At 32.3% G+C, this 24,978-nt stretch overlaps 2 protein-coding genes across 3 annotated transcripts in view; both read right to left on the bottom strand.

The window, feature by feature from the left end:
• LOC108908069 (kinesin-like protein unc-104) overlaps positions 1-7,338 on the bottom strand; it is a 115,604-nt gene extending 108,266 nt beyond the window's left edge. Inside the window, exon 1 of the mRNA XM_018711981.1 lies at positions 7,265-7,338. The gene's annotated coding sequence lies outside the window, so the exon portion shown is untranslated. The remainder of the gene's footprint in view (positions 1-7,264) is intronic.
• Positions 7,339-12,127: 4,789 nt separating this feature from the next.
• LOC108908071 (NADH-ubiquinone oxidoreductase 75 kDa subunit, mitochondrial) lies at positions 12,128-24,875 on the bottom strand. 2 transcript variants are annotated; one of them, XM_018711983.2, is made up of 10 exons: positions 24,784-24,875; positions 24,326-24,637; positions 23,949-24,251; positions 23,609-23,876; positions 21,637-21,782; positions 21,297-21,577; positions 19,200-19,472; positions 19,001-19,142; positions 16,751-17,061; positions 12,128-12,488 (listed from the first exon to the last, which is right to left on the bottom strand). In XM_018711983.2, exons 2-10 carry the CDS (start codon positions 24,633-24,635, stop codon positions 12,336-12,338), a joined length of 2,187 nt encoding a protein of 728 aa, XP_018567499.1. In that variant the 5' UTR covers positions 24,636-24,637; positions 24,784-24,875; the 3' UTR covers positions 12,128-12,335. The 2 variants fall into 2 exon arrangements, with proteins under 2 accessions (XP_018567499.1, XP_018567500.1); XM_018711984.2 differs by having other exon boundaries at positions 24,699-24,790.
• Positions 24,876-24,978: the final 103 nt, after the last annotated feature.

Here is a 24,978-nt window from a genome sequence, read left to right as displayed (position 1 = left end):
CATATTATTATTATTATAATGAAACACATTAAAAAAGAAATGTTGAATGTGCAGTCAACTTAACTTGACTTGCAACATTCATTTGAAAGACACTGATTACGTGGGCTCCTCGTAGCTCGCCCCTAAATCTGTAAAGTGTTTACAGCGGTGGTCATGGTTACCGTCGCGCACATACAGTTTGTATTTTGTTTGCGCATTTTGTTCACGTGAGGTGTAAGATTTGTTACACACGTATTGTTTCTCGTGTTTTTTAAAAATATATATATATTAAAATAGACTAACAGCACCTGTAATGCTATCTATCGATAAAGCAATAGCGCGAGAAATACCAAACTTTAATGCAAAAGCAATTGAAAGGTTTATTTCGAACAAAAGCAGAAGGACGGACTTTAAGGTTAAAAAATAATGTCGAGTATATTTTCTCTATATTTCAATAGTACATAAAATAAAACTACCCAGTTATATTAAAAAATGTTTCAATAATTTGGACCTAAATTTTTCCGCCTTCTCTGGTATGAAAGTCAAAAGCCGTTACTTTGTTTAAATACGTTTTTATATCTCTTATAACAATTGAGATCGTGAGCCAAGAAATCGATCAAATTAGAAAAAAAGTCACGATTTGGTCGTATCATTAAAAGTTGGAGCTCGAAAAATTATTACTCTCACTGTTTATCCTATACTCAGCATTCGCACTCAAAATGGGCCACCTTTACAGGGTATAACAGCGTTTTACCTACTTTATATCTATTTCCTATGGAAATACAAGAAACTCCCCAAAAGTGCCGATTTTAGTCCACCCAATACAATTGTCCACATAATTCAAATGTATTAAGAAACATAACAATGCCCAATTCAATCGATGAATTAAATTAGAATTTAGAATGAGTATGTAATTATAATCTATACTTAGACACAATTAGTCTGTCTGCAGAATTACAATTTAGCATGCCTCTTCAAGAACGTACAAAATATCGTGAAACTTTACAAATCTGTAATAATAATAAGTAATTAATTTGCACTTAACTGCCTTTCAACAACGTCCACTACGAACATGGCACAATGTCAAGTCTTTATGTATAGTAAACATGACACGTGTATCCGTGGGTGATATCAGGAATAACGAGAAGCATAAAATTTGAATACGATTATTAAGAACTACTACATTATTTGTTTATAAAGTTCTAAATGTATTAATTCATTTATTTGGTTCCTTTTGAAATCAGGTTTATTTACTTATTGGAAGTATTAAAAATTTGACGAATTTCAGGCATAGGGCATAGGTTAAAATATTTTTTAAATTTCCATTGGTATATTAACAGCATAAGTATAACAATATATTTCAACGACAATGTAATCCTCTTCTATAACTTTCTACACAGAACGAGCAACTGAAGTTAGTCAAAGAGTCAAATGCAACGCCGTCACATTTTATGACAAACAATGCACTCATCAAAGTAAAAATTTATCTATCTCGGTGAGGTCCGATTTAACCATGCCAAAATGCTTTTCTAAAAAGTGATAGCTAAATTAGATGCAATTTATGCAATTTTAATATCGAGCTTTATTCATCATTTACATTAATTAGGTAATTAATAAAGAAAACTGTTGAAAAATTTAAATTTTCTAAAAAAAATTAAATTCTCAAATGTGATCAACTGATCATATATCAGGGGAGCCATTTTAGTGTTGCATGTATTGAGATATCGGAAACTTTTCGAGATATTTAAAAATATATATATGTTAAAATATCATTAGTTCTTTATACAGGGTGTAACGGATGCTGATGGCCAAACTTCAGGGGGTTATTATACAAGTAATTTTCAACAAGAAAGTATTATAAGATTTTTTTGGAAAGTTGATAGTTGCTCTTTTATTTAACATTTTTTTATTTAAAAAAATGTTGTGCCTTTTTTCATAAAAACAAAAATATCTCTGTTATTCTTACAGCCACATCAAATTTAGATATACCATCGGAAAGAGCGTTAAATTTACTACAAGGCGAGCATATATGAGTGTTTAAAAAATCTTCTATATCAGGTGCTGTAAAAAGTTATATGTAATAATTCTGAAATGAGCAAAATTAGTGGTATCTCCTTATTGGTGGTAACGCCAAAAATTTGTTAATGAGGACGTGTTTTTTCTTCAGCGAAAACTACTGTTTTTAGTAAGCTTTTCAACGATATATCAACTTTTGAGTTTGCTATTTTTTTTGGCAACAATATCAAGGGCAAAAGTAATAAAACCGTAAAAATCGAAAAAACTTTATAGTACTTTATTTTTATTTTGTCTGTTCGTATTACTCCATGCGTGTAGTTTTTGTGGGAGTTTCTTCAAAAAGCTGTTTTTCTAACTCTCCCTCTTTGTCCTATAATCCGAAATATTGTTACAAACGTGTTTTTGTTTAGAATGCGTCTTTCATGATAGATAAATGCCAAGGCGGCTGTGAAAAGCAATATTAACACAACTGTCAAAGTCATAAAATTACTTTAGTGTTCTTGTTGATTACTTAATATCTAAATAATTGGAGATGCCACGTTTTTTCACAAATAACGAGTATCGAGATATTTTATTTGTGTATGGTGTTTGCAATGGAAATTCTAGAGCAGCAGTTGCAGAATATTCTCGCCGCTATCCTGAAAGACGCATTCCAAACAGAAAAACTTTTGTAACTACATTTCGGGTTTTGCGAGAAAATGGTCATCAAGACCAAATTATAACAACGCTTTTTGAAGAAACTCCCACATTAAGTAAGCGCAGGGCAGCAATACAACTTAGGAGAATTTCGGATACGTCAGTTCACAGAAGTCTCAGAAGGAACAACCTTCACCCTTATCATTTGACCCTGTTCAAAGTTTACTGGATTAGTTTATTAGAAGAGGTTCCTTTAAATTTTCGGATTAATTCCTGGCTTCAAATGGATGGTTGCCCTACACATAACAGCAGGGAGATTCGGGCATGGCTAAACGAGCATTATGAAGATAGATGGATAGGACGCTTTGGTACAGTTAGGTGGCTTCCTCTAAGCCCTGATCTAACTCCGTTAGACTTTTTTTGGTGGGGTAGATTAAAATCTTTGGTATATGAAGTACTAATTGAAACTCGGAAATAGTTCGAAAAAAGGATCTTTGCTTGTTGGGAGCTACTTCGACAGCAAAATGGAGAAGTGCGTCGCACAGTTGCTTCCGTGCGGAGAAGGTGCGCTTTATGTATCCGTCAAGGGGGAGGTTACATCGAAAATTATTAAGTCATTGTAAATATGTTACTAAGTTATAAATAATTGTTTCGACAATTTTGTTACTTTAATTTAAAAAAACAGTCTTAAAATAAAAATAAAGTACTATAAAGTGTATTTTCGATTTTTACTGTTTTATTACCTTTGCCCTTGATATTGCTGCCAAAAAAAAAAAATAGCAAACTCAAAAGTTGATATATCGTTGAAAAGTTTACTAAATACAGTAGATTTTGCTGAAGAAAAAACACGTCCTCATTAACAAATTTTTGGCATTACCACCAATAAGGAGATACCACTAATTTTGCTCATTTCAGAATTATTACATATAACTTTTTACAGCACCTGATATAGAAGATTTTTTAAACACTCGTATATGCTCGCCTTGTAGTAAATTTAACGCTTCTTTCCAATGGTATGTCTAAATTTGATGTGGCTGTAAGAATAACAGATATATTTTTGTTTTTATGAAAAAAGGCACAACATTTTTTGAAATCATAAAATGTTAAATAAAAGAGAAACTATCAACTTTCCAAAAAAATCTTATAATACTTTTTTGTTGAAAATTACTTGTATAATAACCCCCTGAAGTTTGGTCATCAGCATCCGTTACACCCTGTATAAAATGGAGAATACATAAAAAAGTAATCTCTAAAGTACAAAAAAATGAATATTTACTACATATTGCTAGAATGTACTGTTTTCGAGATAAATGCTGAATTGTTAGATCATTCCTAGGTATAGCAAACAGTGTCAAACATTATCTTTTAAATTGCAAATAAATAACAACATTAACTATGGATGAAATAAAATATTTCCTTTCCTACTTTGTAACTTAAATAAACCATATAATTTGTTAACTCTCCAATCTCCATAACAGTGTTTCCAGACATAATATATTTATAAAATCATTTTGAAACCAATAATTTTAGTTACACCCTGTATTTAATGAGAATTTACGAATATTATTAAAATAGAATAAAAGCAATAAAGCTCATAAATAATGTGTAATTAAAAAAGAAAACAGAAAATTGTCCCATGATTTTACCAAGAAAAATATATGTATACATACATATTTGTATTTTGTATTTTCTACTGCAATACACCGGCCAATACAGTATTTTCTTCTGGACACTTGTCAAAATAAACATGTATTTCATAACGCAAAAAAAACTCAAGAAAGGAATATTCTTTATACATGAGTAAGATTTTAATGCAAGTAAAATGTACAGGGTGTCCCGAAATTCATGCAACAAAATTTGGTTATAGATTCTTAAGACAAATTTAGGGAACCCGTATTTTTTATTTTTGTCAACTGGCCCACTCTTTCGGAGTTACAGCCCCCTGAAATCTGCCCCTAAGAAGTCTTTTTTATATCTCAAAACCATGTTGTACGAGAATCACTAAATCTGGTACACAGGGGTTTTATGACATGTGGAATCTCACAGTGCTACACTTTTTGGCGAGAAACCCCCTGAAGACACTTTTTCGTGGCCCGCCTTGTCTTTGGAACCAGAAAAATTTGTACGCAAATTTGATTTTTTTTTTAATTATTAGTTAGCTAGAAAGCCCTTGAATTTATAAACTTTTTCGTCTCTTGATATTTGTTTCGAAAAACGCAATGTTTTTGAGGAAAATGGCGAATCGCGATATGCATTCGATCACATTTTGACATTTTTCTCGAAAACATTGCGTTTTACGAAAAAAGTATAAAGAGACAAAAAGTTTCTAAACTTAATGGCTTTCTAGTGGCTAATAATTTTTAAGAAATTTAAATATGTCACCAATTTATTTTGGCTCCAAAGACAAGGGGGCCCACGAAAAATTGTCTTAAGGAGGTTCCCCGCCAAAAAACGTAGCACCCTCAAATTCCATATGTCATAAAACCCCTATGTACTAAATTTAGTGATTCTCGTAGGTACAACAGGGTTCTGAGATATAAAAGATTATTCTTAGGGGGGGATTTCAGGGGGCTGTAACTTCGAAAGACTTGACAAAATTAAAAAATACGGGTCCCCTAAATTTGTCTTAAAAATCTGTGACCAAATTTTGTTGCATGAATTTCGGGACACCCTGTATACGGCTTCTGACCTCATACTTCCATACGTATAAAACAAAATATTTTCCAAAATTATTAATATTTACAAAATGCAAATTCAACCCTTTACTATTGATGTGATCATCCAAGGATCTTAGAAAATGTAAAAAAAATTGAAAAACAAAAAAAATATTGAACAGAAATGCTATCAGGATCAGCAATAGGACAAACGCTAATAAAAATAAAATAGAATTATTACTTACTCTTCTTATGCCACGAATTATTAATACCCAGTGAGTTGAACTACAGAAATGAATAATAAATTATGTATAAAATGAAAGCAAATTGCGTAATATATCAATGTGTCATAATAATAATATTCACATATTCCATTAACAGATGCGAGAGATGTTACAAATTACTCATGAATTTACATATTTATATCAAATATCTAGTTATTATATCATTTTTTTTTAACTAGGTTTATTGATATGTCATAACAGTGATCTGATTCTTGTCTCCCATTAACAGAAGCAATATCACTAATTAGCGATGTATTTAGTTGAATAACAAGTATGTTTGTGTATGTGTTTTGCATAAAATGCAGCTGTAGGAGACTCCAGAAATGTGTTCCATCTGGTCAAATAATTCATAAAATATTAAATTTATACGACTCACGCTCGGACTCACGTTATGATCAAAATAATAATGCACATTTTAATTTTAATAAAAACCAAAATGAAAATGTGGCTGTACATAAATATATACATATTTAGTGAATACTATGACCTTAAATAAAATTTAAAATGCATTTTAATCTTTTGCATGGTTATATAGACTATTCGGAACACCTTGTATATTTATTCTCTTTACACAAAACATTTTTTTTACATTTTCGATCAAAATAAACCAAAATGTTATAAATCTACCACAAATTTTGAAATATATCTATATATTTACTTACGAATATGTAAATGAAAACATTTCATAACTCCTCTATTGTACCTATATAGAGATTAAACATTAAAAATGTGTATATGAATAATGTACATTCGAGGAAATAGACATTGTCTTTTTTCTGCTATAGTCATGAAAATTTTTTAAGGGCTTAATTAACAAATTATCCTACTACCTTAGAACATTTATTATTTTTGAAAATATTGAACGAAAATTTCCAAAATTACTTACAGTAAAATAAAATGTGGATTGAAAAGATGGGTAAAATAATAGGCTTTTAAATAAATGAAAATTCAAGTACAATAGTACCAAAATTTTTTAAAATGTATAGGTGCTAACTCAAAATATCACAACGACAGGTGAAATATACAGTTGACTAAAAACATACCTAATTCTCAAATAAGTATTTTTCAGGGTCAGAGTATTTAAGAACATCGATTATTTTTATATAATTTATATGTACTTGATAAAAATCTCAATTAAGCAAATAAATTTCATGAATGAGTCTACCAATTATTGATTCTTACAAGAGATTAATATTTAATTCACCTAAAACATTTTTCAAGGCTTATAGGCACTAAATGAAAAGCAGTTTAAAATTGCTAACTACCTACCTCAATCCTATTATTGGTAGAATATTCATTCTTCCATGTCGAAGCGATATTTAACATTTAATTACACATAAAAACAGAAATTCCAAAATATCCCCAATGAGTCATACCATCCCCACACAACCCTACTCGTGTGGGGGTTGTAAAATCAATGATCATGACCTAGCTTCAACCCCTGCGCGTTGAAATGTTAAAAATATAAACAGTTTTGCAACATATAATATATGGAAAATATCGAAAAAAGCATAATTTTTGCCATATAAACAAACGTCTGGATATAAACAAATACAGATTAAACTAATCTGCTATTACGGTACTGATACAAAGAGCGAATTGTTAATAATTTTATACAATCATTTACAATAATTATAAATCTATGTAAAATTATAAATTGATATTGAAACGATAGGAATAAGTAATAAAACTCACCTTATTGTCTTATTTCCGCTTGAAAAATCACTATTTTTGTCGCAGAAAACAATACTTTGACATTTCTACATCAAATCGATTTCGCATGCGCATAACCAGAGTGTTGGCTGCTGGCATATGTACAAAGCGCCGGCTCTCTGTAAACAGGACCGTACTTTAAATTTGTAAATAGATTATGAATAAACGTGTAAAACCGTTCATGTTTCTATATTTTGCTGTCTACCTGCAGTTGCTATTTTTGAAGAATTAAACAGATTAACATCGCAGGGTTGCCAAAATCAACCTACTTTTGTTGTTTTTTTATACGTATAGTTTTACATAATAGGGTATATTAGTATTTTTTTTAAATAATTGCAGTGTGTCCAGTCAACGGTATAGTACTACTAACCTAATCAATTTCTAGGTAGCGGATAATTAATTTAGTGTATTTTTAATGGAATAAAACTGTGTGCTGTTTTCCATATACATACACTTTCACTCTCAGTTTAATGGCACGACCAATAAGATTGCATGGAATCGTTGTTAACAACTGGCCTGCAAGCAGCGTGTGTTGTGATAAGTAAATAAATAATAATAATAACTAGTGATGGGAGATTTCGAGTGAAAAATCGAGTGGTACTCGATTATTGAGATCACTCGAGATATCTCGAGATGTTTACTCCCACCACTCGAGTGATTATTACCCTACGGTTGCACCCCAAAATGTTAGTACATACTGCAAATAGTCACTGATTGCGTAACCTTTTTTTTAGAATAAAACGAAAAAGTGGTTAGGTTTTGAAGTGCGTGAGCTTTTTTTTTTTAGCTACGCTTATAAGTAATATATGACTAATACAAACATATTTGTGCGCCGCTGGGATGAAAATGACCAATATCTCGTATCTGGAGTGATCACTCGATTATTAGAAGTACTCGATTACCGATAACTCGATTATCAAAATTGGTCGATTATGCCCATCACTAATAATAACTGTCTCAAGCTGTTATTTATTAATACGGAAAATATCTGAGTCACACGCAATCGCATTTGATTCGAAATATGTAATGAATTTTGAATATTGTCAGCATGATATCGCAATTCGCATGCGCCTGACAGTTGGGATTTGTTTTGGACTGTAGGAACAAAGCGTTGAGAGAGGAAATTTCTCAATGGGCGAACTATTAAGTAATAGTGTCTACAAATTGCACTATACGCGCAATGTTGGACAAAGACTTAAGTATGTGTGGACTAATACTAATAATTTTTTTCTAACTCATTGAATTTATGTCCCTTTTGGCCATATGCAAAGCTGGGCTAAATTTCACAAGTAGATTTTACTGTGAAAGCTAAATGGGGATTAGTTTATATAAAAATCTGTTGGTAGGAATTTTGGTTAAAAAATAGAGTAGGTACCTATTGAAGATAAATAAAGAAACTAGATTTAGTTTTAGTTATACCGTAGAAACCTACATAGCAGTTATTTTCTAATTTTTATAGAAGATGAGTGATATTCTGGATCTCTAGTATCAGGCATAGTTTAAGTGAATTGGAAAATTCAGTGACGTGCAAGAAAGGGAATTTTCTTTAAATGAATGATACACTGTGCCACTAAGCACTTTTGCTTTCTGGTTTTAAAGTATAAAAAATAAAGCGAAATGATAGTAGTTGTAGTATAAATTTTGTACAGGGTGTTTTTGAAAAGCATGACAGGCAAAATATTATTTTTTAAAAGAAACTTCCTATATATTTTGTCATTAATATAAGGCTGCGTTAAGTGACCGGTAAAACCAGGCGCCTTACGACTTTACGGCGTGATGGATCAACTGTTTAGTCGATTGATCAGAATTCGAATTACGACGTGGGTGATCGAGTCTGATGATGAATTTATCCTTAAACGCAGGTTTTCATTATGACGTGAAATTCGTTGATTTTCATCTGAATTTTAAATTGATTAATCGCGGGAATATCTTTACTTTTTGCGGATTTCACAGTACAGTTCAAATATATTTAACTTTTCTGCGAAATTATATCACTATCTTTTTTAATAAAAAAGGTTATGTGGATTTATTGTTTATTATAAGATAGATGGTTTATCGATCTTCTGACAGTTTTGTGTTATAAACAAAACGCAAACCTGGAATATTGTTTACGTATCTCTGTTTTCATTAATATATATTTTTGCTTGGTTTGAAAGTTATTCATCTTAGGAAATTTTTTACAATATTTCGAATTAAAACAATATGAGATTTATTGATAACAATGTATTGACTATAAACGAGTATGAAATTTATGATCTACAAAGAGCTTTATATAATGCACATGGCAATAAATTTGGAGTATACTGTAGATAAATTCTAGTCCTTGTCAATGAATTATACTGTACCAGTCGACGTTCGATCCCGTTCCTTGATAGGTCCACAAAGATCCTGTAGTGAAGTCCGCCTTAAGTTTAGACAATTGGCCTTTCTTGATATGAAAAAATGTATAGATATACACAAAAAAAATAAATTAATAAAAAACATATCACAATAAATAGCACAAGCAATAGAACACAAAACGAAAGAAAAGAGATTATATAAACATCTTTAATGCTCAACCTGGAATTGGTTGTGCATTTGTAGTCAGTTTTAGTAATTGCTTTTCATGTTGCCCTACCTCAGTCATAATCGTAATGAATTTGTGAAACTTTTTATTTCCCAAAATTCAGAACTGATGTGATTTTTCTGCGTGACGCATATTGTCGGCGGTCGCTGTGCCGACATCATCGGCCTTCGCTGGTGTCGTCTACTGCGGTTTTGGTAATTGAGGCAGTTGGGAGTTTCATAGAGAACTACTGCGGAAATTATCGAAACAGGTAAAAATTATATTTTTCGAACTGTGCCTTCTGCGCTCTGTCAGAGCTCTGTGTAGAGTCCGCTGGGTCTCTAAGACATGGACATCTACTTTTGGCGAGATAGGCATCGCGTAGATTGGTTGCAGCTGGCTTTGTAGATTTAATTAGAAAGTCGAGTGAAAATTTGAAATGCCTACTACACTCGGGACTTTGAATACGACAAAACCTATCATATAACTAATTATGCTTTATTCAAATATGAAATTATATACAGGGTGTTTAAAAAAAAACTACATAAAAAAAGTTATTCGTGTGGCATTTGCGCACCATTGAATTTTCCAAACTCGGCTAAAACTGATAGGTCTGATAGGTCCAAAATCATTATTCATTGTGTAAAATAAGAAAAACAGAAGATATGCAGGTACGTGTCATACCCCCATTAATTTTTATACTAGAATTTAGTGGTGAAACCTGGACCATTCTTTAACAGACAGTATAATAATATCTCCTATCAAAATATACTTATATATGATTGATATACACGATTAAAAAAATTACAGCTTATCGATTTTGATACATTTTTAATGTTAATTTGTTTGATTTGATATAAAATTCTGACATTTCAGGAAAATTCGTACATGTACAAATATGGCCCTCTAGGTCTAGACAATAAAATTTTTCATATTGGCGCAGCTGTAATCAAGTTATGAAGAAATAAAGTTATGAAGAAATAAATAAGCATTTCTTTTACCCTCTTGTGCTCTCAAGTTCGTTTGTGAATGTATATTAGGTTTTTCTCTAATATTACCAGATGTGCAAAATATGGAGGAACACTCTTCTACGCTTTTGGGGGATTTTTCATATTTTCTGAGGGTAGATTGAGGATGTATTTGAGTTATCATATAAGATATCATATTCTTCTTACATAGAAAGTGTTTTTCCATTTTTAGCTATTTTGTCAAATCATTTTTAAAATTTTTCTTTGAATTTTATAATTTAGAGAAAAAAACAGAAAACATTGATGTCAAGAAGTTTTTGAATTTGGTTCATAACTCAGAATTTTTAACTTAATATACATATCGGATCAGCAGCCAATATCTTATCCAATTGACTGTGTACCATATGTTCACCCCAACCGGCCATGTTGAATAATGTATCAACCTTTTAACACAATTCTGTTCATTTTGTCTTTGTGTTGCGGTCCCTATTGCTGAGATCAGTGTGATCAAATGAAAAAAGGAAATGGTTGTAATTCTCTCCATCCTAAATTTAATGTAAGCTAAGAGAAATAATAAAGTGGCATCTCTATAACTTTCGGCGAAACTTTTTGTTATTAGTAACAAAACTTATATGTTGTAAAGGTAACGAATACTTTTCGATTTTTGAAATCTAAATAAAATTTTGCTTGAAACTTCAAATGTTATTAAATTAAAAAAATTGATTTTCTGTAAGTTGAATTACAAAAAAAAACTATCTATTTCTAAAGTCAAATTTATTTAATGATAATTGTTTTTCTTCTCTAAATAACACAATAGTTAAACCCAGTGGTGTAGATAAAGGTGCTTCTAAATAAATACAATTACAAAAACAGTGCATGTTTTAATTTTTTCGTTAGTTCTACAATGGTGTTGTCAAACTGCACCACTGTAATTTATACCAATACAATAAGTCTTATTTTTTTTTCATACTCGGAGAACTAGATAACTGATAATTCAACAAGTAACAATTTTAAATACGAATTTCATAATTTCACTATAGTTTATTTATGTTCAATTTATAAACCGATACATACTGGCAAAGAAGGGCGTGGTGGTAGCCGAAGCGGTCAAGGATTGCCTACTGAGGCAAACCAGGGCTGTGCGGCAAAACCGTAGTGGGTTCGAATCCCGCACGCGGCAGGAAAATTCAAAAAAATTTTCCTGTCGTACCCATGGATGTTTGTGATTATTCAGGTGGAGGGTAGTGTAAGTTAGCAGGCAAAAAGGGCCAAGCATGGCCTAATTGCTGGTAAGCTTCATGACCTTTACCTTACTGGCAAAGAAAACTACAGTTGAAAGAAAAAACTTCTTTATTTCATAAAAGCTGATAAAACACTTGTAGTACTTTTATTAACTTTATTGTATCCGAGAAACAGCTTCATATAACGAGAAATAAAAAAAAAAACAAATATGCAATTTAAAACTATACAGTTTTCTTCTTAAAATGGTACCTGATTTACTAGAAATAACTTAACAATTCAATTACTTAGTATATTACACTCAGAACTTTGACTGTTTTTGTTTCAATACAGCTTGTACGCACTTCGCCATTGTGGGAGAAGCTCTGCTGATTGAGTCGGTCATGAAATAATCCTGAAGCTCCTTAAGTTTAACATCGATGGGAGTGCAGTTGTCTAATTGGGTCTTTATTTTCTATAAAAAAATAATAAATATATAAACAATATAATTGTACACAAGTTTGAAAGAAAATTTTTTTGGTGCAATGTGTAAGCAAGATAGCAAGATTCAGGTATTATAAAGTGGTAGCCTTTGTTCAGAGACCTAAAGTTGTAAATTACCATTTTACCAATTACATAAAAAATTATATGTTACGAGGGTGGCACGTAAGACACGAGGGTTGCCTTTTATACTTCAGGAATGGACAATCCTGGTGCTGCCATCTGACAACTGATCTTTAAAAAATCTTGTTTTTTTTTATTGTCAGTCAATTGTTTCTCTTAAATTATCTATTGACTGTTGTTAAGTGACTCTTGGTTTTAATTGTTTTGCTCTTTTTTCTAATAATTATCATTAAACTAACAATAAATATTTTGCAATATTTTTCCACCTAAACTGTTGTTTCATATGAGATTTCTTTAATGCAGGGTTTAAATAATTTCACATGCACAAGAAAATGTGTTTTTTAATAGACACCGAAAAAACAATTAAATAGAAATTATGCAACAAGTATATTCACACGTGCTAAAAGCTAAAATAATATGCAAAAGAGTAAATTTAAAACAGGAAAAATAATGTTGTCTCGGTTGATTCCTGCACCCCTTTTGGTCGAATTTTAAAATACAGATACACAACTAATAAGTATTGTGAGGCAATGCGTTCTGAATTTATTAAAAAAGCGTCTGTTTTGTAGTACTTTGGTATTCGTGGTGGTATAAATCTTTAACACTAAGGGTAAGATGTCAGCGGCCCCAGAAAGGTATTTTGAAAATCACTTGTGTGGTAACATCGGCGAGATATAAATCTACCATTGACACAAATTCAATCTCACATCTCGCTGCGTTCTGGTGATAATTGATCAAATAGACGCTAGAGCGGGTATTTTTCAAAATTGTTTTTTCAAAAACTATTGCAACTGTCCTAATGAAACAAAAACTGTTCGTTAGACAAAACATTAGTCTACATTATATATTTTTTATAGAATTTTTCTATCTTATTTCTAAATATATTTTTTCAAGATTTTATTCTTAGTTCACGCAGAAATACAATCACAGAAAAAATATATAATGTAGCTTACTATGTCTAGTATTACTACCAAAAAGTGCAAAAATATAAAATGGGTGCAACACTATCAAAAAAATTAAAACTTTTTATAACCATCTTAGGTACTAATGACTTTCCATTTGTGACACCATTATCATCTGTTTGTTACTCAAAAATATATTACATAGTAGTTAAAAATGTAAGAAAAACTTTAATTTTGACATAAACCTATGAAAATTGTTTGTGGAACTACAACATTTTTAGGGAACTTAGTCGCGTGTGTGCATCGTCTTTTTTTTACCTATCATTTTTATGCCACCACCACTATAGTAGCTCGACTTCAATTATCGTGTACGGATTGTTTCGGACTACATATTAAAATTTTTTTATAGTTAAACTGTTTTATTTGAACTCGCCTCAGAGTTTGATTTAGCTATTTTATTTTATTTTTATTTATTTTGTTTTGTTTGTTTCTTATTTTGTTTTATTTTATTTTGTTTGTTTTTATTTTATTTTGTGTTACTTTATTTTTTCAGAAGACAATTTTTTGGTCGTTGTTGTTGCAGTGGAACGGCCTCTGCTTCTTTCTTCGTCGGCGAAACCCCTCTGGACGGCTATTGTGTAGTGGTTGATTTTGGGTTTTGTTAAAATAAAACGCAGAATTTTTATTGCTTGTAACATGTGAGATAGTTGTTTGCATAGTTGCAAATTCTTTTTGTAAAGCTTGATCTAGCGCAAAGTTGCTTGAATCGAGTGTTGCTAATGATCGGAGCGCGGCCGGCTAGGTTGCAAACAATCAACTCACACGTTACAAGCGATAAAAATTCTGCGTTTTATTTTAACAAAACCCTAAATCAACCACTACACAGTAGCCATCCAGAGGGGTTTCGCCACGAAGAAAGAAACAGAGGCCGTTCCACTGCAACAATAACGATAAAAAAATTGTCTTCTGAAAAAAGTAAAGTAAAACAAAATAAAATAAAACAAAATAAGATAAAAACAAACAAAATAAAATAAAATAAATAAACAAAACAAAATAAAACAAATAAAATAAAGCAGAACAAAACAAAACAAAATAAATAAAAATAAAATAGGTAAATCAAGCTGAAACCCTGAGTGAGTGCAAATAAAAATCAGTTTAACTATAAAAACATTTTAATAATCCGAAACAATCCGCACACGATTGAAGTCAAGCTACTATATTGGTGGGGGCATAAAAATGGTAGGTAAACAAAACACAATGCACACACGTGATTAGCTGGAAAGTGACAGGTTTCGCCTTGTTCTCTAAAAACGTTGTGGTTTCACAAACAATTTTCATCTGTTCAAAATGAAAGTCTTCCTTACATTTTTAACTACTACCTAATATATTTTTGAGCAACAAACAGATAATGGTGTCACAAATGGGAAGTCATTAGTACCTAAGGTGGTCATAAGAAGTTTAAATTTTTTTTATAGTGTTGCACTCGTTGTATATTTATGCACTTTTTAGTAGTAATACTAGACATAGTAAGCTACATTATATATTTTTTCTGTGATTCTACCTCTGCGTGAACTAAGAATAAAATCTTGAAAAAAAATATTTTTATTTTTTTTTAATAGTAATTATGATAGAAAAATTTCATAAAATATATATAATGTTGACTAATGTTTTGTCTAACGAACAATTTTTGTTTCATAAGGGCAGCTGCAATAGTTTTTGAAAAAAACAATTTTGAAAAATACCCGCTCTAGCGTCTATTTGATCAATTATCACCAGAATGCAGCGAGATGTGAGGCTGAATTTGTGTCAATGGAGATTTATATCTCGCCAATGTTATAACAAAAGTCATTTTCAAAATACCTTTCTGGGGCTGCTGACCTTATCTTATCCTGCTAGACCCTTTATGAAATTAAAAATATCTCCTAACAGTTAGCTTTAGCCATTTTAGTTAAAATGAGTACAATATTTCATAATTTGTTAATAAAAGCTATATACGAGGGTTGGCAAAAAAGTTACTACTTATTCAATGCACAACGTTGCCTGCAGAGGGCGCCTCGTACTTGACACTCAAAAATCATTATTATATTATTTTTCCCCATCATTAAAAAACCTCTCTTGAAATTTTGAAACATTTCTGACTAAAATTATAGAAATTATTAAGGAAAAACCATATTTTTCACTTTGACACCCTATATCTTTTTCATTATGCGACTTGAGATATAGGTATATTAGGTTAAATCGACTTATTTTCACCCAAGGAATCTCTGGTATCATTTGTGCCCCTCCATTTAAATACACCCTGTACTTCAAAATTATTTTTTTACTTTATCCCATTATTTCCATCCCATTAATTTATAAAAAAAAACGAATTTAAGTCATTTTTCGAAAATGTTTTTTTTTTTCAATCCAATTTTTTATTAACAAACCAATTTTCTTTCAAAACTAATTACATCATTCGATTTCTCGGAAAATTTTACCCCAGTTTTGATATAAATACGTTATGTTTTTGTTAACAAATAAAGAAGGCAAAAGTTCAAAAATGGCAAAATCCCAATTCACACCAGTGTGACTTTTAAGGTGGCTCACTCCAAGTGTGACCTCTAAGGTAATGTGTGAAAGTGAATATAAAAAATGTCTCCGTTTTATAAAATAAATTTTTTTATGGCAATATAAAAAAAATCTAGCTCATCTACAATTAGACCTGCAAACCTTCACATTAGCAGTTGCGAGCTTACAAACTGAGCTATGACAGCCTACCTATGGATGGAGCTTATATGGAGTTTGGGTTACCGCAGGTGTAAATAGGAATCTTGAAATGTTCAAATTAAGTTTTGTGTCTAGAATATCATCTCCGAAAGATCTGCGTATTGTAAGGCAAAGTAACGACTCACCGTGGCATCTTTCTCCACACACAGACACACACACACACATACACACAGAAAATTACCGATTTTCGGCTAAAAGGAAATTTATCTTAGAAAACACGAAAAACCTCAACTAAACTACAGCTATTCAGCAAAAGAAGAGCTAAAGGATGCATAGTGCCCCTTGGCTAACCGCTTCACCACTCGCAGAAAAGGCCTTAGTTATAGCAAGTTAGTCAATTTTGAAGGTGTCTGTGGGAGCGAGAGTAACCTACAGTGATTAATACATAAGGCTTAGGTTCGAGATAGGAATTTTCAAAAAGGAAGGATATTACTAATAAACATACCTGCGCTAGTTGTTCTGCTTGTTTAAAATAGTTTGCGTCTTCAGCAGACCCGTATCTCGTTAAATGTGGTGCGACTTCTTCCAGTCTGTCACGAATTTCGTCTAAGTTATCGTAAGGTAATTTAGCTCCGACGATCTCGGAAAGTGCCCTGATTATCTTCCAATCCTCTCTCGCCCGACCAGGTGCTGTTACGGCAACTAAGGTTTCTTGCGCCCTTCCTTCTGTATTTACATAAGTTGCTTGCTTCTCAGTATATGCAGCACCAGGTAGGATAGCATCAGCAATGGAGGCTCCTTGGTCACCGTGATGACCTGTTGAAATTTAATTAGAAATATTTTGATGTCAATGCACAGTGCACACTCTATTCAATATTTCAAAGACATTATTCAAGACAAAACAAGCATAAAGAAAAGTGAAATGAAAACAGGTCTGTAGATACTTCATCTCAAAAATACAGGATGTCAAAAAATTAATAAACTTTTATTGGGCCTACTTCTATGTTAGATATAAGTTATTCATTATTGGCTGGACGAGGTCAAGTATTGAAGGTTTGTTATTAATACGATATCGAGTAGGTTCATTTATAAGCTGGGTTAAAGTGGTGTATTAAAAAATAAAAAATAAAAATATTCGGGTGTAATTCAATGCGAGTTGGAGCTTATAGCACGTGGAGCAGTCGTTTCCTAGAATTACATTAGTTGAAAACAATTAATAATATGCTATGTAACAGTTCATTTTGAATTATACAAATTAAAATACTTCTATCGTTCGTGAATTTGCTTGATTTGTCAGTAAAGCCTGTATCTGACAATGCAATTTGGTTGCCGCGATAAAATTCATGATTTTCTTATCAGACTAAGTAATTCTGTCAAGGCAACTGAATTGCATGAATTAGAACATGCTCTATTCCATGCAACAAAATTGCGGGAATTGTAGTTACTTTTATAGAGATTTGCTTATTCCCAACCTATTATTTTATAGTTGGCAGATCTGTGGAAAGGTTTAAACCTTAGAGCATATACTACTGGAGGCAGTGTCGCAGTGGCCGAGAGTGTAGCGGAGGTTTAGGGAGAAAGAGGTATAGGAGTTTATATGATATCTCTTTCTATATTGCTAGAGGTTTAAACAGCCTCGAGAGCGTTTTTACAATCCACAGTGGAACCCACTTCTCGATTTTATGGCTGTGAGTAACACCATTGAAGCCGCTATTAAAGCTGTACAGCAATTTATAGCTTGCAACGAGATACTTTCAGATATTTTACACGTTAAACAAAATGCGCAGTAGGTAACATGTATTTTTTCTCGGCATTCTGGTGAGTCAGTCGTTGCCTACTGACCGTCGAATACATTGTTCTTATAAATGTTCGTCTGATTTTGATTTCTCTTAAAATGACTGAACGAGTTGAACAAAGTACTGCATCATTGTCAAAAGCTTAGTGATTGTCAAAGCAAAACAATTGGTAAGATTCAGCAGGTGTTTGGAGACAATGCTATGGGAGTAACACAAATAAAGGAGTGGTTCAATCGATTCCAAACTGGCAGGACATCGGTGGAGAGTGATCAGTGTTCTGGGAGGCTACAAACTGCTCGGAATGCAGCTGTTGTTGAGAGAGTAAAAGATCTAATAATAGGAGATCCTTGTTTGACCATACAAGAGATTGCTGAAGAAGTCGAGAATAGTAAAGATTCCGCACGTTTTTTGCGTGATGATTTGAACATGGGCAGAGTGGCTGCGAAATTTGTGTGCAAGCTTTTGTCAGTGAAACAGAAAGAACTCCGTCTTGCAATTGCACAGGACAAACTGGATACTACCAACCCTACTCTTCAGACATGGCTCCTTGTGACTTCTGGTTGTTTCCAAAATTAAAAATGCCATTGAAAGGATCCCGTTTTTAGAGTAAAGAAGAGATAATGCAGAACGTGACGGCGAAATTGAACACTATTTTTAGAAGTGTTTTCGTTTTGGTAGTGGAAAGAATGATGGGCTAAATGTGTGAAGCGCAAGGGGGGCTTTGAAGGGGATTAAAATCTCAATCCTGTCATGTAAATAATATATTTTTCCCAGCCAAATATTGGATACTTTTTAAACAGACCTCGTAAATTATGTTTTTGAGCAAAAAATGACTGGCAATTTATATTTAAATGGTAACAGTGCGTTTCTTGCACTATGTTTACTTTTTAATTTCCACAAAAGAAAAACACCACTAATTTCTATATATTTTGTTGTACCTAATTAAATTCAAAACTCACCTTGGTAAATCACGAAGCAATCTTTAGGTAAGTCTGCTTTATCAATAGCTCCTTCATCTGCGCCAATTAAAAACAAGGCTTTCAAATTACCCTCTCTAATTTTGTCGACACCTGGAGTGTAGCCAATATCAAACGCTGCTACCTAAAATAAAACATATTTGAACAAAACAATGAAAATTAATGTTTAAAATTTATTTACCTGACTAGCAACTTTATGTAAGATATTGAGAACCTTCCACTCCTTATCTTCACTGGCTGTGTTAAGGGCAAGAGTTTGAACAGCCGATAAAATCGCAGCACCGTCTGATCTCTCCAATACCTCTGATCCAACGATTATTAAAGGCTTTTTGGCCGATTTCAATTTACTGCTGAATTGGTGACGTCCACCGACGATTTCTTTGAGCACATTCGTGTCATCGCCCAAATGTTCGTAGTCGTAGCGCAAATCAACTTTTGGACCAATCAAAGCCACCTAGTGAATATTGATAAAACCAAACATTCTTAATGCCTCAAATAAATAAAACAAATACAAATCTTATATAAAAAAACACAAATAACAAATTTTAATGATTTTCTGTTGCCTTAAAATGAAAAGTTTAGTTTATTTTAAATAATGCAAAGTTACTGAAAAAATTTTGGAATGAGGATAAAGTTTGACAACAAACATGACGAAAAATACAATATTTTTAATCAGGCAAGGTGGTCGATTTTTTCATCAAAGGAACATAAGGATTATTAAAAATATTGATAGTTTATTACATATACAGGTTGTAATAAAAATGTGAGCCTCTATTTTGGGAGCGCAATATACTCAGCAAAATAAAAAAAATTATATAAACTTACATCTTAAGCAACTTTTGTATTTGAGATACAGGATGTTAAAGTTTTTGAAAATTGTCACATCTATGCAGATATCTTGAAAGCTGTTTGACGTGATGTAATATTATTCAAAAACAGTATCATGTCAAACATCTTTGCATATATTTGAGCAGATAAAATGTTTTTCAAAAACTTTAAAACCGGATATTTAAATTGCCAGTGTTGCGAGAAACAACTACTCTGCAGGCTATATGCCTCTACCGGCATTGAATTATACTCGCAACACCTAGTGCAACAGCTAGGATCGTTCGTGAGTTTAACCCACCTGGCATAGACCGGTTTCGGACTTATTGGTCCTCATCAGTATGCCGTAGGTGAGGCAACTGACAAACGATCCAGCTGTTTTAGTTGTTAACAGATATACACTCGAGCGTGCCTGAAATAAAATAATTGCTACAAATTGCGTCCTGCGGTTATAAATGCGCAAGTGAACCAATAGGAGACGAGAGTTCAGAAAGAAGCGAGAGGCAGAGCCTACGTCTACCGCGCTGAAACCTATAAATAGCCGTCCAGAAATCAGTTAGTCAGTCAGTCAGTTGAGTGGAGTCGAATTAACGAAATAATGACTAGTTCAACTATTAATTCTTTAAATCATTCTTGTACTCAACGAACAGTTAAAAGTGAACTTTAATAAACATTCTATGTACATTTCAACAAACAGATACATTCTGTACATCAACTACGATATCCAGCATCTTTACAAACCTACAAATCAAATAATCTTCGTTAAATTCATTCACGACATTACCACGTATAACATACGAACATTCTACGAAAGTGCTACGTCACGCTCTGATGTAAATAGCGTCCTTCTTCTGTCTCCGAAATTTGAGAATCAGTGTGTTAAAGCCATAAATTCAGTGTTTCATTCCTACAATCCTTGTTGTCCTTTCCTAAGTGAAGTGAAGTGTAAAAATTGTGGATTACACGAAACGTCGCTGTACTACAAGCTACCAGATTCAATCCGAGATCAGAGACCAGTCTATAAGATAAGCCGACACAAGGTAAGTCGCTTTACTTGTCAGTTTTTCTTGTCAATTTTCTTGTATAACTACCGTATTTTCATATTTTGTGTCCCGCAAATCTCTACTTTCATTCTAAGCACACATTATTTTGATATCCACGATATATAGAGTTTCAATCTAGCCGAGGCAGGGAAACCCCCAATATTAACATAGTGTCGTATACTCACAACAAGGAAATATAAACAGAGCGTAAATGCTCCATCTATCGTGCGACTTCCCAACTACGCCATTTATATGGCTACTACTAATTATTTACTTTCTTTTAAATACTGTATACGGAAAACATTTGAAATTCAATAAAAGTGAAGATCCAATTCAAAATATATAAAATGTAATCATGAAAATCAAATTTACTAGAAAACATAACATTTTTGGATCATATTTATACTAACCTGGAGTTCATTGTGTATGTAGCCCCTTCTAAGCCTTGAATTCAAGAGAGGTGCTTCAAGTCTAGGATTAGTACCCACTAAAAGAACTAAATCTGCTTCTTCTGCCCCAGCTATTTTGTTATTTAATAAGTAGCTTGACCTAAGATCGGTACCAGATCCGTCTAAGGGGAATGTGTGTTCGGTACATAGAGCTTCAGAGCCTAACCTATTAAGAAGGTCTTTGACAGCTACAAGGACTTCTGCATCTGCCAGGCCCCCAGCTATAGCTCCAATTTGAGGCCCTAAAAAATATTGAAAATATAAGGACATGTAACAACACTTCTTATTAAATTTGTCTTACCTGCATTTTTAATGACTTTAGCAACAGTTAAAAGTGCAGCCTCCCAGTCGACAGGTTTTAATTCACCGTTGCAATCTCTTATCATCGGTGTGACAAGTCTTTGTCGCTTAAGTCCATCGTAGGCGAACCTGGACTTATCGGCTAACCTAGTTTGGAAAATTTAACTCTTATCATTAATGTTGAAAATGACAAATAAATGGAACAGTATTTTTAAAGGTGAAAAGTCAAAGAATTTGTTAATTTTTCTAAAAATTTATAAAAAAATGTGCCTAAAATGTGTACCACGTTTACTGTTTAGTTACACTACCAGAAGAAGCATTATCTCTTTTTCAATCATTTTCTTTTGTACCAAGCAATTTATTAGAACTTGGCACCACATAAAAGACTACTTGTAAAATTCCAAAGCAACCCAGTTTTATATTTTGTTGCATTCTGGATGCAAAAGAGTAACAATGGCAACTTTTCTCCTCAAAAAATTGTCACATAATTATCTAAAATTGTGTACTGGAAAAAATAAAAAATGTACGAGTATCAGGATTGCACCCTAACTTCAAGGAGACACTTTAGCAGTATAGGTTTCTATGAGACATTACAAGTTCTGTATTTTTGTGTTCATGAAACTAAATCATTCAAATTAACTTGCTTAATCCAAGATGTGTGTTTCCTGCTGTGACGGCAACCAGAAAAAATTTATTATTAGAGATTGGCTACTGACGAAGACTTGAGGATCTTTTTTTTTTTCTTAAATTTTATGAAAGTTTTGACACAAATGAAGAATTGTTAAATTAAAATACCTGTTCGTTTTTAATTTTGTAGTGATTTTTATATTTAATTCTTTTGCTCAAAAAGATTTTGATTTTGATTTACATGGCAAAAGGCCCGTATTCGAAGCCCAAAATTTAAAACTAAAAAAGTGACAAAGGTGACAAAGCAGTATGTGCAAAATTGTCCAAACATTTCACGACACAAAATCTATTTATCAGCTCGTGGAGGCACTGAATAAATGAAGAAATTCTAAAACTAATAGAAGAAAATCTTTCACTAAATACCCATTAAAAAAGTATTAAAGATATGTAGATGTTCATTCAATGATTACAAAACATGGATATGATATATGTGGTCGCTTTGCACATTTAAATATTATAAATTAGATTCTCATTAGAATTTAATACACTGCCAGTGTGTTAGAGAGGTGGTTAATTTGAAAAATTTTAAAAGTGTTTTCTGTTAATAAAAATCTATAATAGATCACAGTTTTATTGTCCCATTATCTAGAATTTTACTGTCTCGTCTGGATCCTTAATTTTCTTTCATTTTTTCGTTGTGCTATGTAGTGTTCTAATAAGGATCTGACTTATTCTGCAAAATGTATCACATCATCTATAGAAATTAATTATCATTATTATTATAAGGAACTGCACATCGACTGATTATCGCAAAATATGGTGTCCAAAATTTTATGCAAAAATCACTTTCATCACACCATTATTGTACCAAACAAATTTTAAATGGCCGTTCGAGTGCCAAGATCCACAGTCTACACAAAATATTCTTGTACAGACAATGCTGTTTTTGAAAAATTGATTAAGACATTGCAATATTTGTATCTTGCAGAAGAAATACTGCTGTACATTTTTCCTTATAATTGATCATTTTGATCCTTCAACTTCGATTGTACATTGTGTGAATTCACTGACAATTAGACAAACAAGGATGGAACATTTTTTTATGAAAAATAGGGATTATTTTTATTCCTATTAATTTTTGTCATTGGAAAAAAAATTGGCATGAAAATAGAAAAACCAGCAATAAGGGTGATTTTTTTCCTGGAAACAGGATCGCTTTATTCATCAAAAAAGTGTGACCTTTTCTGATGTTCATTCCTTGCACTATCACTAATACACAGCTAAATTTTGAAATTTCTATATATTTTATTTTTGCGATTTCCAAACATATATCACTCAATACTTACCATTCCTCATTTATTTCCTCATTAGTTCTTGGTACTATTCTCATGACTTCACCGGTTCTAGTTGAAACAATAATATTTGATCCTACGGCATCTAAAACATCAATAGAATCTATTTTACGGATTTCCCAAGGTCTAGCAGTGAAGCTATAGGGTTTGCTAGTAAGAGCTCCTACTGGACACAAATCTATTATATTTCCAGACAATTCAGACATGAACAATTTTTCTACATATGTGCCCACTTGCATATCGTTTCCACGACCAGTGGTCCCTAAAAAAAAAAAAATTTATACATCTATTAAATTATAGTACCATTAATTTAATTTATTGATTTCACACAAACCTAAATCGTCAACCCCAGCAACTTCTGAAGCAAACCTGATGCACCTTGTACAATGGATACATCTTGTCATTATAGTTTTGATAAGAGGACCGATGTCTTTATCTTCAACGGCACGTTTTCCAGAGAAGTCAATATCAACGAACCTAGAACGGTCTGAACCGAAGGCCATACTTTGATCCTGAAGATCACATTCACCGCCTTGGTCACAAATAGGGCAATCCAAAGGATGGTTTACCAACAAAAATTCCATTATGCCCTCTCGAGCCTTTCGGGTCATTTCCGAATCAGTTTTTACACGCCAACCTAAAAGTATTCATATAGTAGAATTTTGGAGAAATCATAACGTAGCATATCTAACACTATTCCTGAGGTTATACCTTTCATCACAGGCATAGCACAAGCTGCAACTGGTTTGGGGGATTTTTCCACTTCAACAAGACACATCCTACAGTTTCCAGCAACTGCAAGTCGTTCATGGTAACAGAATCTTGGAATCTCTACTCCAACCAAAGCAGCCGCTTGTAATACTGTTGTACCTGGTTCTACATAAACAGGTTTATCATCGATAAAGACTTCTATCTTTTCAGGTTTCTTTACTTCACCGCTTTGGGTTCTTGTAGCGACGCATATATGTTTGGGGCTCAATTTTGCCCCGTTCAGAATTTTACCAAATGTTACACGCAGCATTTCTAAAATTTATTGAAAAAAATATGTAGCTTAGTTATATTACATAATAACCGTTTATTTAACCTAACTTATCCAGATAATAATTTTAAAAGAAAGCAGTAAGAGGCCTAAAGTACATTTTCTTCTAATAACAAAACTATTAATATACCTGAACTATTTTGTTAATTACATAAAATATTTTAGATTATAAATACATGTTGACGTTTGACACCACTGACATTGCTCCTTCGCGAGTCTATTTTTCACTAACAACGGGACGTCACGAGTCACCATGATTATTAACTTAAAAGTTAGTAAAGCGTATAACGCAAAATTAAATAAGGAACAACGAATCCTGATTAAT

Source organism: Anoplophora glabripennis, unplaced genomic scaffold (genome assembly GCF_000390285.2).
Source record: "Anoplophora glabripennis isolate ALB-LARVAE unplaced genomic scaffold, Agla_2.0 scaffold152, whole genome shotgun sequence".
NCBI lineage: Eukaryota > Metazoa > Arthropoda > Insecta > Coleoptera > Cerambycidae > Anoplophora > Anoplophora glabripennis.
The sequence above is the reverse complement of the archived record's forward strand: the minus strand, read 5'-3'. Positions and strand labels throughout refer to the sequence as shown.

Excerpts from the sequence above, each read along its gene's own strand:
- LOC108908071 (XM_018711983.2), bottom strand. The coding sequence starts at position 24,635 with ATGCTGCGTGTAACATTTGGTAAAATTCTGAACGGGGCAAAATTGAGC. Across the intron at positions 24,252-24,325 it reads TGCTATGCCTGTGATGAAAG|GTTGGCGTGTAAAAACTGAT; the intron begins GTATAACCTCAG and ends GAATACTTTTAG. Across the intron at positions 21,578-21,636 it reads TAAAGTCATTAAAAATGCAG|GGCCTCAAATTGGAGCTATA; the intron begins GTAAGACAAATT and ends AATATTTTTTAG.